This window comes from Tyto alba, unplaced genomic scaffold, assembly GCF_018691265.1.
Source record: "Tyto alba isolate M040663 unplaced genomic scaffold, T.alba_DEE_v4.0 Super-Scaffold_10, whole genome shotgun sequence".
Lineage (NCBI taxonomy): Eukaryota > Metazoa > Chordata > Aves > Strigiformes > Tytonidae > Tyto > Tyto alba.
This window is the reverse complement of record NW_024881262.1, coordinates 24954012-24968161: the sequence shown is the minus strand read 5'-3', so window position 1 is coordinate 24968161 and position 14150 is coordinate 24954012. Positions and strand designations below refer to the sequence as shown.

General features: G+C 44.4%; 1 protein-coding gene across 1 annotated transcript in view; it reads right to left on the bottom strand.

Annotated features, from left to right (window-relative positions):
• GPC1 (glypican 1) overlaps window positions 1-14150 on the bottom strand; it is a 215873-nt gene that overhangs the window by 29702 nt on the left and 172021 nt on the right. Inside the window, exon 3 of the mRNA XM_033001616.2 lies at window positions 2215-2606. Coding sequence (XP_032857507.2) covers window positions 2215-2606 — 392 coding nt within the window. The remainder of the gene's footprint in view (window positions 1-2214; window positions 2607-14150) is intronic.

Genomic DNA, 14150 nt, shown 5'->3' with positions numbered 1-14150 from the left:
AGCACCAGTCTTTCTCTAGACGCCCAGTAATGCAGACTCTGCACAAGGACCTGAAATAGCAATAGGACGCAGGAGACAAACACTGAACTGGAAGTGTCTGAGAAGCCAAAACCAGGAGGGTCCTAATAGAAATCAGTAGCTTTCCTGGGATTTGCAAATAAATAAAAACGAAGTAATCTAATTTTTCAGAAGCCCAAAGCGAAGTAATTTATTTCTGTGTCCATTTTAAACAAGCTTTCTCAAACTTCCTGACCAAAACACCGCTGCTCTGTACGGAATTTCAGCTCAAAGAGTTATTTTTAAAGACTGCTGCTAACAGCTGACAGAGAAGTCGAATTCCAGTTTCTGATCTTAATAAAAGTCTCATACACTTTCTCCTAACATCATAAGTATAAAGCAACATGAAAAATGACTGAAACCAAAGCACCAGTTGTGGATCGAGTTCAGCACTTCACATCTGTTTGGCCATAGTGTAAATCCACATCTCGTAAAGCAAAGGGGGTAAACCAGGCCTTTTGTTTTAGGCACAGATGAGGGCTACCGGGGAATCCATAAAATGGATTTCCCAACTCAGCATTCTCACCAACTCTTGCCCAAAGTACTAAACCCATTCCTGAAGACAAGGGAAATGGGCGAGTTTTGGCCTTTGTTACAAAATCACCTCTCAGGGAGGATTTGCTGAGGTTTCCTGACACAGTTCATGCTGTGCTACAAAAGCAACACGCCAGGTTAACTGCAACCCCAGGGAGGGATCTTGTGAGAGAGGAATGGTTGAGACCCTCCTGGAAGACCCTCCATCCTGGAGGAATGGGTTGGGGGGCGCAGAGGGAAGAGGAGTCTCTGTGACTGGTCATGTATCCCACATCCCATTTGATAAGCAATGCCAAGATAAGGAGGTGAATTCAGAAAGCGGTGACCAGAGTCAAAATCCAATGGGTCAGAAGCCTCTGTGAAGGTGGGGGGAAAATATACTGCATGTCCGTGTCCCAGATCCTCCCCTTCTGCTGATACTATGACTGAAGTTGCCCTGCCAGCCTGCTTTACCCACCAAACTAGGCTACAGGCAGAATCAAGCACATCAAGCTGGAAATCTTTGCCATTCAGAGGATTTATGAAGAATATTTTACTTTGGTCCCCCTGAAATTACATCATTCTCTTCTTTTATCTGTCTTGTCAGAAGAGTGTGATGTTAACGACATGTACAAAGGCTTTTGGGTAGCTGAACAGTTTTATAGTCCCACATTGATAAATTAAAGCATTTGTCACCATTACCACATTAATGTTTCTTCCTGAGATCAAAGTCTGGATTTGCTGCATCAAATAGTACTGTCCTCTGCTACACATTACCACGCATCACCTTCCGAGGAAATTAATTGCGATTCCGTATTTTTACATTCACAGTTTAATCACACCCTGATTCTCACACCTGCTGATTGCCATCTCCACATGCTGTACGCAAATAATTTTTTTTAGTATAGGTTTTTGTCCTTGCTACCTGTGTGAAAAGCCTAAATATCTTGTTTCAGGACAATTGCTGCCTTCTGCCTCAGAAAGGCTGCTTCTGCAGTGAAGAATACAATTTCCTTCCTCCTGAAACCCTGGATTCAGTCATGTTAATTTACATTTATATAACACCTTTCATCCCTGAAGATCCCAATGCACTTTACAAACTCGCCCTCTCTGTACACACAAGCTGTACCAATATATGCAGCTCCATAAACAGACACAGCAATCCCATCACCGTCGGCTGAAACGCATCTCTCTGTGTGTATTCCCAGCACACTCGTGGCGAGTCAGCTCTGCATACCCTACATCATATCGCCATCAAGGAGGAAAATAAGGCAGTGTGATTTAGAGGCATGCCATTTCCCTGTTGGGGAAGCGTGAGGAATCTAGGCAAGCAATAGAACGGCTTTACAGCTGCTGTGACTGACATCTCCTTGGCACTCTGCTGCACAGGTTAAAATGAGGTAAAGACGGATTTGCGGTGAGTTATACCTCACTTCTGTGCTATCAGTGCCTGTAGGAGTCCAGGCCTGCTGCTCCCTTCCACTGATGGGTGACCCTCAAGCAGTTTGTTTTCTAAACCTGAAAAATACCTGCTCACTTTGTAATGAAAACATAAGGGGAAATAAACCTCCCTGTCCCCAGCAGCAGTAGTTGACTGGCTCCTACCAATCTGAGGATAGAGGAAAAGGAAGAACCCCAACATACCTGAGACACCTTTTTGACCACGTCGCTGCCCACTAGAAAGCCCTGCGCGTAGGAGCGTGCCGCGATGAAGGCTCGGGTTGCCTTCACCTTCAGGTCCCTGGGAACTTCCCCAAAGGGTTTGTGCTGCTCTGCGTGTTTCACCATGCAGTCCAGGTACTCATCTGTGATATGGTATTGGGGATTCATCAGCTTGAAGAGCCGCTCCAGCAAGCGTGTCCAGAACTCATTGAGGACCTCTTCCAAGTTGATGTTGGAGCCCCGGTAATAGCGGCGTAGCTCGCTGTACAAGTCCTTGAAGACCTTCACATTTTGAGTGTACAATTCTCCATACATGCTTGGAAAAGCATCATAAAGGGCCTTTTCTGACTTGTTCAACAAATCCTGGAAATAACCTGAAGAGAGAAGAAAAAGGAGATGGTGATGCATCAGTTGGACAAGCAGGAACGCAATGGGCTATGCTGTCTGGCAGCACAGCCAAATGCCCTGAGAAAACAGAAGGGCCCTAGAAGACCTTTTCCTCCAACCGACCTTACCCACACTCTCAATCTTGAGCCTTAGCTGAGAAGATTGAAGGAGGAACCCCTCAGTGCCACTGCCAGAGAACCATGGCCTGGCCCTCTCCAACTCTTCTGGCAGCCTCACCTACAACCAAAATCGAGGCTTTTCTCTGAGTGCATAAGGTGCCGCAGTGTTACTCATAGGTTTTCTCTACACAACACATAAACTGTCATTCCTTATGTATAACTGTAACTTGCTACAATTGTCAGTCAACACCTTACGAGACAACCCTGAAATAAGAGCCAGCTGCTTCTGGCACAGAAGCTGACACTTGTTAAACATCACTAGAAAAAGTTGTAAACACACAAGGATACCTGGATGCTGCTTAGGCAGTGGAGGTCTATCCTGTAATGACTGCTGTTGGAGTCAGACTAGTGTATCAATATCAGCATCCACACCAGTACGAAGCAAGTTAAAGAGTTCATCCAGAAGATAACCTGAAGTTTTCCATTTCATCACATGAAAGGTTGGAATTCCTGCAGCACTGCCTGCACTTACCATCACACAGAAGCAAGGGCTCTTCTGAAGAAGACTTATTCAGTTTTAAAACAGAACTCCCCCCCAATTTCCTTTATTCTCGGAAGGCTGCTATTCCCAGCCGAGGCACAGATAATCCGGGGAAGCCAGCAGGACTCCAGTACAACATACATGTCTGAAGCACAAAGCGCAGTGGTCTAAGACAAGGTCCCTGCAGGCATGAGCTCTTCTTTGGGGCCGCATATTTACTTGAAGAGGACGTGGCTTTACTCTGACTAGCTGTTGTCTCCACAGACCCAAAACCACCACAATCCTCCGCACAATTTGAAGTTGCCTTTAGAGAGATCTCTGCAACCTGGTTGAGCTGCCTTTCTTTCCTGCCTCACCGCTTATTTCCTGACATGTTATTTCCAAAGTCCTGGTGGGATGGAGCAGGGCTGCCACCAGTGATGATGCCTGTAAAGCCTGTGCCAGAGTACCAAGTGCTGTGACATGAACAGGCACATCTTCCAAAGCATTTAAAGACAGGGTTGTACCCAAGTGTTTCTGAACTGAGGCCAACATTATCACGTTCAAGGTTCTCATCCCATTTGCTTATTTGGATCTGCATCCTACTTTTGTTTAGCTATAAACAGCTAAATGGTGTTACACCCTATGTCCAGTGGTCGTAGAAACGTGACCCTTGCTACATACAGCAGGGTAAAGACAACAGATTTCACTCCTCCCTTAACAACATCTTTAGGTACTGCCATCCTTTTGACTGCCAGCTACCTTCAGGCTCTCTGCACAGGAGGGAAGTTATAGCAGGACCAGCCTGATTCAGTTTATTGATTTACATAAGCAACTTTAATCATCACTTAAGTCAGTGAGAGGAACAATGATTCAAATAATCATTTTCATTTCAATTACATTTGTACTTTTTAGGGCCTTTTTGAAGCAAACATCATTACACTTCTTTAAATCTAAATTACTATTATTTTTTTTGGTGATGTATGATAAGCACTAGTTGAAGTGAAACTTATTCAATTAAAATCAAACAGCATGTATTTAGGTATATAAATTAATGTCACTGTGCTAGTCATATAAAAAAAAAAGAAATAAAAGCTTCTGAAAAATGCATACAAAGCTTTATTAAATAAAGTATTTTTTGAGGGAACGGCACTGACTACAATTAAAGACCTCTAAAATTTTAGAACTAGTAAAGCCATGGGCCTTCCAGAGACTGGAAGGGCCATACACGCTTTCCTACATTAATAGTCTCGCATTGGCTTCTCAGATTTGAATGAAGCTAAAACTCAACAAGCCCATCGAACAAGTGGAAATACCCTCTGCCTCTGCACAACAGGCTGCTAACACTGAAACTTTCTGTGGTATTTTCACAAACCGATACTGAGCATTAACAGTCCGGCTTCCTCCAGCCACAATCATGTACTGCTTAATAGTTTAAAATTTTATTTAAGTTGTTTTAAAAGATTGTAAGTAAACGAGGTCTTAGCAAAAGTTTGCTTTAATCACTAATGCAGAAAATACAAAAATGTTATCTAAAATGTTGAATAAAAACTGTGGTTTTCAAGTGTACTTTTGAAAGAAATTTATTCTTATTCAACCTGACCTGGTTGGCAGTTTGTATCTCCGAACATTTGTACTGGGATCCCTTCATCTCTCAAATGACTGATCTGTACATGTTTCTACATCTTCCCTATTACAACCATATTTCTTCCTACAGATGCCAGTGTAAGTGTGCTGCCAGCGGGCTGTCAGGGCACCTGAGCTTCCTGTAAAATTACCTTGTAATGGGGGATTCCTAATATGAATAAAGTAATATGCTGATCCCATCAACAAGTACTTTGCTAAAGGACCTCAGCTGAATGAAAAGAGACGCCTGCAGCACATGCTCTCCTTACACAGCTTATCAAAGCCTCTCCTGTGGAATCTCAAGACAAAGGGCGATTCGACCCCTGCCCCCTCCCCAGGTCCCAACTCCTACTCCCCTGCCCCAGCTGCCAAAGCTCTCTCTCAAGGTAGGACAAGCTTTCTGCAAAGCCTGGGGCCTCTCATCCCAGCTCAAGTGACTCCTTTGGGTCTATATCTCCTCCTGCTCGAACAGTTCAGCCATCGCCAGTCCCAAAGACAGCAGCACAAGGCAATTTTTTCTCATGACAAAATTATCACTATCAACTGCAGGGTGCTAACACAGGTGAGAGCTTTCCTTTTTCCAAAAGGCCTCATCTACACTGCATAATTGTATAGTATGTAATTAAAACTTGGCAAGTGTTACTGGTACATATGAAGCAGCCATCCCGGTAACCCTGATTCCGCTCTGCTGCTGCAAAGCGCTCAAGTATCCCCTCTGACAGCCATGGCTCCATCCCCAGCACAGCAGTTGTGTGCACCCACTTCCAGGGAATTTTGGCTACTCCACTAACAGGTGAGAGGCTGCAAGACGATGACTTGCTATTTGGGAGCTTCTCATCCAGCATTCCTCTCCTGCCCTAGCGCCGTACGGGAGCCTGTGCTAAGGAGATCGCAGCGGGGCCGGCCCACGTCAGGCTGCCGCAGCGCTGAGCTCCCAGCCCGCGCTGGCCCAGCGGTGAGCTGGCCTGGGGCTGATCCTGCTGCAGCATCACCGCTCCTGCTGCAAGGGCACCTTCCCCTGCAGCATCTCCTGCACGGGCTCACAAGCCAAATAGGTAACTGCCAGGCAGAGGATTTGTCCTGGCAGGACACTTTTTAGGGTCCAACCGATCTGAGGCGGCTTCATTTTTGTCTTGCCACAGCCTTCCTACCTGTACAATGAAGAGAAATGGCATTCACCTACTACAGACACAAACCACAAATTTTCTCTGATGCTGATGAGATATCTAAAAGCTGCTCCATATCTTAACACATCGCTCCAAGTACTGCTAGCTACCCATTCACAATTTAATTAAACTGAGCTCAAACTTGCTTTCTTGTATAATCAGTGTTCTTTTCTGGGTGCCAAGCGACACTAACTGAATAAATTGCTCAGCAATCCAGGTTCGACATGCCTTGGCACTCACCCTCAGGAGGAAGAAAACACCAACAAATGCAGCCCGATATGTCAATTCAAGGTAAAATAACTTTGTATTGCTACAGGAGAAACAAGATGTATATCTTCCTGCCAAAAAATTGGAAACTGTTCTCGAAAAAGTCCAAGCTAATTAAGAGTTGATGAACTGTTACTTCTCACCTAAGTGAGAGAACACCAATTACAGTGAACTCATTTGTGGTTGGTTCTCAGAAAGTTCTTCTAGATTTCACACACTGAGAAAAAAATATATCTATGTTATCTAGGGAAAATTAATCAGTAATTAAGTCTAAATGTGCTTGTGATGAATGGCTGACCTGGCAGGGAATTTAAATGCCCATTTTGCAGAATTAGGAGGCACTCAGAAGTGGGGTTTGTCAAGAGGGATGCACAGAAGCTTGTGCTAACTGCCCTGGTCCTCAGCACAATCTCAGCCTGCACCACTTGTACACTTAGCACAGGTATCTCTAATTAACACTGCATCTTTTCCTTAACACTCCCTGCCTACTAATAACCAACCTTTCAGTGTATTTAGATGTGTCATAGATTAAGGATGTGCAGGGCCTTGGGATAAAATAACTTGCTGAACCATAGTTCAGGCATCTGTCCTTGATTTCAGGTAGAAGCGATTATTTATTCTAGGGGAGGCATCCCATTATCTGCACCTGCGGTGGGTAGGGGACACTGAGGTAATCTGTGTGGCTGAAAACCTCTAATAATACAGCTGTCCCCTTATTTCTGGTGATAAATTTTCTAGTGGTAAATTTTAGAGTCCACCCAGTGGACTCATTTGTATTTATTAACTCTCCTTTGTTCCACCACTGCTGGGTCTGCCCTGGCTCCCAAAGAACAATTACAGAGATTAGCTCAGGCAGGGCATGAGCACATGGAGGCAGCTTCATCCAGGTCACATCCTGGACACATCCTCAAGGTCCCTGAGCTCTGCTGACACCATGCTCTCCAGGCCAGCAGCAAGAGACTCAACCCACATCTGTGTTCATGCACTGTACATAGTGCACGGCTTCGTTGGCCTTGGGGATGGAGGGAAAGGGCTCACGCGGAGCCAGTGCTGGAGCTATAAAGCCCTTCTGGGCTCCAGAAGTTGCCACCGCTGCACTCCCATTCCTGGGAGCAGGTACACAAACAGCAGAGGTGGCTCTGCAGAGGGTCAGCTTCCCTCTGAAACACTGCATTTGCTTCTACTCTGAGTCACAAGAAAGCAGTTACGTATTTTCTGGACCCATGCTGAAAAACCATGGATGTTTTTAGCTTCTGCCAGCCTCAGAAATTTTACAATGGAGGCGTACTAGCCAGAGATAACTTCTTGCGAGTCACCTGCTAAACCCATGACTGGGCTTCCCCTCTTTCAAAAAGTTTTCTCAAAGAGCCATTGACTGGGTGAGTCCTTCCCACTGCTGCTGGCTAAGGGCTTCACAACACTGCAAAGACCAGCAGGTGATTTTCTAATGTCAGTAATTCAGACAAATCAAACTCAAACTTCCCTGGGCCAAAGAAAGATACAGCTCCTCAGGCAAGGCTGTTCCTACGTGAAACATCACCATTCACACTCTTGCTGCAAAAGTATTCAACAGGAAAAAAATTGAAATGGGAGTATGTTTTTATTATTATTATTATTATTATTATTATTATTATTATTATTATTATTATTATTATTATTATTGCCTCTCACTTCCAGGCTCAGAAACAAGACAACCAACTTGTCTCAGATGAAATTTCCTTTTGGCAGAGGGCAGGTCTGAAAAACTTCTGCATCAAATACAAAAATGCCAGAAAGTTATGAGCAAAGAAATGAAAGGTTTTTATAACCAAGGCAATTCTGCAACCTTGGCCGCTTTTTCTCTTGATGTTGTAGTGACAAAAACTTACTTCTCAGAGAATTAAGTTTTCAACCAGAATCTATAACCTTTGCATTCAAGAGAGATTGTAAATCCCCACCCGTTCCCCCGCTTCACAGCTTCCCAGAGTTCACAACTCATATTTTCACAGTTTCCACAATTTCACAACTCTGGATTCAAATTGGGAAGCTGTGAACAGCAAGGCAAGGACTGGCAGTTTCTCTCTGAAGATGGAAAGTTTTGAGTTACCCCTTCCTTACACTCCCCAGCTCTTTGATACCATTTGGTCACTCAACATCTGGAACACACTGGAGTTTCTTCAACTAATATAATGACAGAATGGGAATGGATGTAGGAGGGAATGAAGAAGTGACTGAAGGAAGAACATCCAAATGCTCTTTGGGCATGCAGCAGATCAGGTTTTCTTCAAAACCCATCAAATTTAAGAGGCATACTAAAAAAAATATGGGAGTTGGAGAAAGGTTACTGAATTACTTTCGATCTGAATATTATTAAAACTTTCAGTAGAAAAGTGCAGTACAAAAACTCTTAAGCACAACTGGAAAGAGTAGTACCAGATTGAAGCCAATGAGGGAGGAAAATACATTGCTTAGATGATGCCATTAATTCCAAAATCAGATTTTAAGAAATCTGTTCCTAAAGGCAGTTTTAGCATTGGATGACTGAATTTGGTGAAGACTCTGGGCAACCACCTCTTCCTGCATCTGGAAGTCAGTCATAAAATGAAGGGAAAAGCATCGGGGTGTAGGGCTCCAGAAGGAAGGAAATCCATAGCAGGCGGTACCTCCAACCCTTCACTTTCCTTTGGAGCAGCAGAAGCAGCACCCAGGGCTCTGTCCTCCCTCCACCTTCCAGCTCCAAGCTCTCCCCTACTTCTTTCTTAATACAAAAGCAGACTGCTCCACCCCAGGACAGCAAAATTCAATTTTGCTTATGCTTCTGAAAAGCCTTGAGTAGTCCCTGCAGGAACTCCTAATGACTTATGCTGCAACCACGTAGTGCAGCAGTGCTCCACAGCTACAGAAGCGTTGTTCTCATGGAAATGCTAGAAAAGTTTTTCAGCGATGGGGCAAGTTGGAAATTCTCCTGCTGGCTGGACAGCTTTGCATGGCAAGCTAGGTTTGTGGTCCAAGGGCCTTACAGTGCAGCCACAAACTGCTAGGACAGCCGGAGGTGGGGACAAAAATGTAAGGAGGAAGAAGCATCAAATACTGCATCATAATTTCTTGAGTTTGATCAAGCACATGAGCGTGCAGTGGAATTCATGCAGGGCCAGAGCCATGGAGCATCTCTGCAGCTCTGGAGGGAGGCTGAGTGAAAAATGTTCACCATTAAAACTGCTATCATATTTCAGGAAGACTGGACCAAGAACAGGAGAGAAAAATAAGTTGACATTGTGGTGTCCTGAACACCAGTAAAAGCAGGCAAAGGAATAGCATGGGGACATCTACTAGAGCAGAGCTCCCTCTCAGTGCCAGCCTTGTCAGTTTGAGGCACAGTATTTTCCTGGGCTGAGTTCCCATTTGATACACTGCTGCACATCCCAATACCAATTTGCTTCTCCAGTTGGTTTTAATGCCGTCCTTGCAGTCAAACTACTATTAGAAGAGAATAATTCAGCAACAGATTTAAGCCATTAAAATCCAAATCTAATGCATTCATGTCTATTTTATTCAATTCAGCAAGTACAATGATATTTTATTTATAAAATTGTTATTACTCATTATTAATTTAAGTACTACCCATTGCTGTGCTGAAGAGCTGCTATCAATACAACAGCAGTGATATGCTCTGGTTTGTACCTTAGCTGGGTGCTGCCAAAGGAGATAACCACGCGAGACCAAGTTACTTAGGCTCCACGTGCAAACAGCTCTGTGTGTAGCAATCCTGATGGCATTTTCCTTGGGAGATACCACTCTCCTCACAGTTTCACACACCTGTGAAACAGCTGCTCTTGTATAGCTGTTTCCTCAGTCCTGACCCACCTTGGAGAATGCAGTCCCTCCCTGCGTATTCTGGATCACTGTCCTCTATGTCTGTCCCATGTCACACATCACCCCTGTTTGGTGGCTGTGTCCCAAGAGGCATCATGAGAAACCAAAACTAAGAACAGTGTAGGAACACAGGCCTGAAGAGATATTGTGGGTCAATGAGACAAGTGCCAGCTCTGCCATGCAATCACCCAATTTAGTACTCTCCTAGGCCTGCTCAGCGCCCAGCACAAGAGCAGTTAGAGATTTTGCCCTCCCTGCTCCTACCAAAAGGCTGGTCCAGAACATCTCCGCAGATGGGTATACTCCTTTTCTTAATTTCTGGTCTAAGTTCATTCTTTACCCAGTTGGTCTTTGCCAATGTGGTGCTATAGTCTCAATAGTTGTCTTTGTTTCCTGGTGTTGAGTCTCTGAGATATTTATACGCCAAGTCCCATATGTTCTCAGCATCCATGCTGCCTTGCTACACAAGCAAAGGTACTTTCCCCTCTTCACACCTGACAGACTCTCCAGTCCTCTTGATTGTTTCACTATCTCTTCTCTTCAGCTCTTCTGGCTGGCATTAATTTTTCTTAACTGTGGGTGGTTAGAATGATGAAGAACATCCCCCTTTTTTTTCCACTGGAAATGACACTGTGAATATTTGCAAGGACTGCACTTACCTTTTTGAGGAATGCATAACATTAGCATTTCACAGACTTTCTGTCACCAAGTGGTATGTCCCCAACCCTCTCTTTTGCTATTTCCAACCAATTAGTTCCCAGCCGTATGCCTCACTCTGGAATACTGAATTTCACCCTCTTTCTATTATTTTGGTTGTCATGATTATCCACTATTCTCTTCAATAGTGACAACTCTTCCCAGCACTGTGTCAACAATTAATTTCATGAACACCTCTCTTACCACTGTGCCAGTCTTTAATGGGGCTGTTAATCAGGCTGAGCTCTAGGCCTGTCTTTGAGAACCACAACTGGGACCTCCCTCCAGCCCATGGGCTCTTCTTCCAACACAATGTATTGCTACCTCCTACTTCAGCAAGTCCTTCACCTGATAATTCCTTTACTAATTTTCATCTTATTCAGCTTAATTAACCACTCAAAGCACAGATACAGATGCCTGTGAAGTCTCCTGAGATGAGATTAGTTGATGGAACAGACACATGAGCAACAGTGAAAGCAGATATCTATATAGGATTTGACCTAATCTCTACAATAGCTAGCTTTGGGTAAGAGCAAAAGATGGCCTACCTTAAACTGGTTTTAGACTGGGATATACATCAGACAGCTGGTTTCTTTTGTTAGGGAAAAAAAAAGAGCTTTTTGAGAAAACAGAGACACTTTTTCCTGCAAAAAAAGTTGCTGTTGAATGGAAATCTGTTTTGGAACACGGCTCTGCTAGTGAGAGACCTGGGGAGGAAGCACTGCCAGTCACTCCAAAGAAAGTGTGCTTTTTCTGCCAAGACTTGGATAACATTTTCATACTTTTATAATGGAAGCACGTGCCCATTTGACACTGTTTTGAATGGCAGAGAGATGTAATTATTTGCATCTATTTTTTTTATTCTGCATATTTCCCCTTCCCTGTTTCTACAATTTGACAAGATAGTTTGCTTTTATTTAAGGCAAGCAGGACTGGATCCAGCTATCAAAATAAGGGAGTGGAGAATGTTCCCTGGCTGGAAAGTTCCCCAGAGGGAAGAGGTGACCCTCACTTGAGGAACAGCAGGAAAATGGATGTTCCACTTGTCCTGATGAGCACCATACAACTACTGGGGGTCTAAGCAAAGCAACCCAGGGTGACAGCAACAACCCTGGGTGTCACAAGCACAGCCACCGAGACCTTCCCCAGCCCCAGTAGCAGCTCTCTCCAAAACACAGCTAGTGAAGAAACCACTTTAGACTTTGATGATCCTGATGAAGTCTGCATTATCTTCCTAAGGTCCCTTGGAAACAGATCTGTGCAGACTTTAAGTTACTCCTGATTTCAAATTAATATAAAAACTTTGCAAAGACAAAAGTCACTTGGGGCTGGTGGGCAAAGACGATTAAATAGCCTGTATGATTGGCAGGGCATATAAACAAAGCCTGTGCATATGCTGCAGTGTTAATAGGAGCCAGCACCCCCAGGCTGGAGCGCCTGAGCCCGCTGCGGTATTCCCTGCTGCTTGGTGGAAAAATAGCAAGGAGGGAGCAGGAGCAAGTGGTATGCACCTGCTTGGAAAGTGATTCCAGGCGCCACACAACACCCTCGCAGACCCTGGGATATTAAATGCCACGAAATGTAACACAGCTGACGTCTGAGCCATTTGCCTGGTAGCTCCTCTATTGTTTCGGCTTGAAATCTCCATGTTAGGAAGCTGCAGCACAACACGTGGGGCAGGAGGAGGGGTGCTCGGGGCGAGGGCGGCCACTCTGGGCTGCATGTGTGGAAGCTCATGCGTGCTGTGTGTATGGTCATGCTCTAAAGGTTGAAATGATTGAGCAGGAGTCAGCTATTAAGGTGCGCCTGGGTTTGGGTGTGCAACGACAAGGTCAAACAGCCTCCAGTAGTTCATGCAGGCAGATGGCCTCTTGCACACACATGGCTGAAAATATTCAAAAGTTGTATGTGGTTGTGCCTCTGTCTCCGTGTATGGGACTGAAAGACAAGCTGGATGCAGGCTAGATTTTTCAAATGTTTTTCTCACACTTGAACCTCTGTCAAATTTCAACCCTGTTCTCTGTACACCTCTCAAAAACTTTTTTTGATTGAAGCCTATACAATCCAACACGGTGCAACAAGCCACTGAATGCATGTCTTTTCTGGATACTCTGAGTATTTAAATATGAGGCTATACCAGGTCATACCAAAACAATACAGTCTGGAGTTACAGGCAAGCTTGCAACCCTAGAGCCAATGCAATACTGCGTACTTAGGAAAGACACTAACAACAGGACAAGGGATGATTTTACTTCCCAAAACCCATCCACTAAGAGGTTTCCCAGCTAAGCCTCAATGTTTAAGTCACTGCTGGTCACCAGCTTCCATGAACTTGTCAGATCCTTTACGAGCTTAGGTACGCTATTGGGCTCTTGCAATGAGCCCCACATTTAGTTATATTTTCTGGCAAAAAGTACTTCCATCCACTGGTTTTAAACTTCTACAGTACAACAGCCATAAACCTAAGTACAAGAAATACAATATACTTGCTCCTTATCTGCCATCTCTAAGTGTTTCACAGACCTCTATCATACCTCCGTGTCTTTGCTAAGCTGAAGAGTCTTATCTATAAAAAGTAACCATGCTCTTTCATTTTCTTTGACATTAGCCTCCTTTTGCTGGTGTATTAAGCTGAGAAGACTTGTGGTCCAAGGTCCTACACTCCATACTGAGAAGCCCTGTGCTCCAGCCTGCCTGGTGGAGAACAAAGAGCTGTGCTGCAAGGTCCTGCTGCAAGGAAACCTGCCGTAGGCTGAAATCCCTCGCAGACAGAATTTGGTCTGTTTGCATCCAGGGCGGGATAAACAAATACAAGATATGTGACTCTTAAGATTATCTTCCTCCTGTGTGTTCCTGGGATCCGAGCTGGCAAGGGATTTTAATCATGGCTCCTTCTAAATATATCTGTGCTTCAACTACAGACTTGCAACAAATGATGAACTGAAAGTATTGCCCCAGCAGGCTCTTACCAAACAGACTTCACTGCAACCTCTCTGTGAGATAAGGACTAGGAAGGAGCGTGGGTGGAATTCATCAAACGCGAGTCAAATCTGATCTGGCGGCTTAGTCCTCACTTAGGGAAGAAAAGGTACCTCCCTCTTTAGCATGAGCTGAGCTCTTCTTTAAAGCCACTCATCTCTCTACAGACTGTAGTAGGAGCTGGGATAACTAAGCTGGAGTAGGCTGAACTTTTGGATGAATGAAATTTTGCAAGATGAATTCCACTCTCATTTTTTTCCTCTAAGAAAGCCTGCATTAAAAAGCAAGCCAAAAAGCATCACAGCT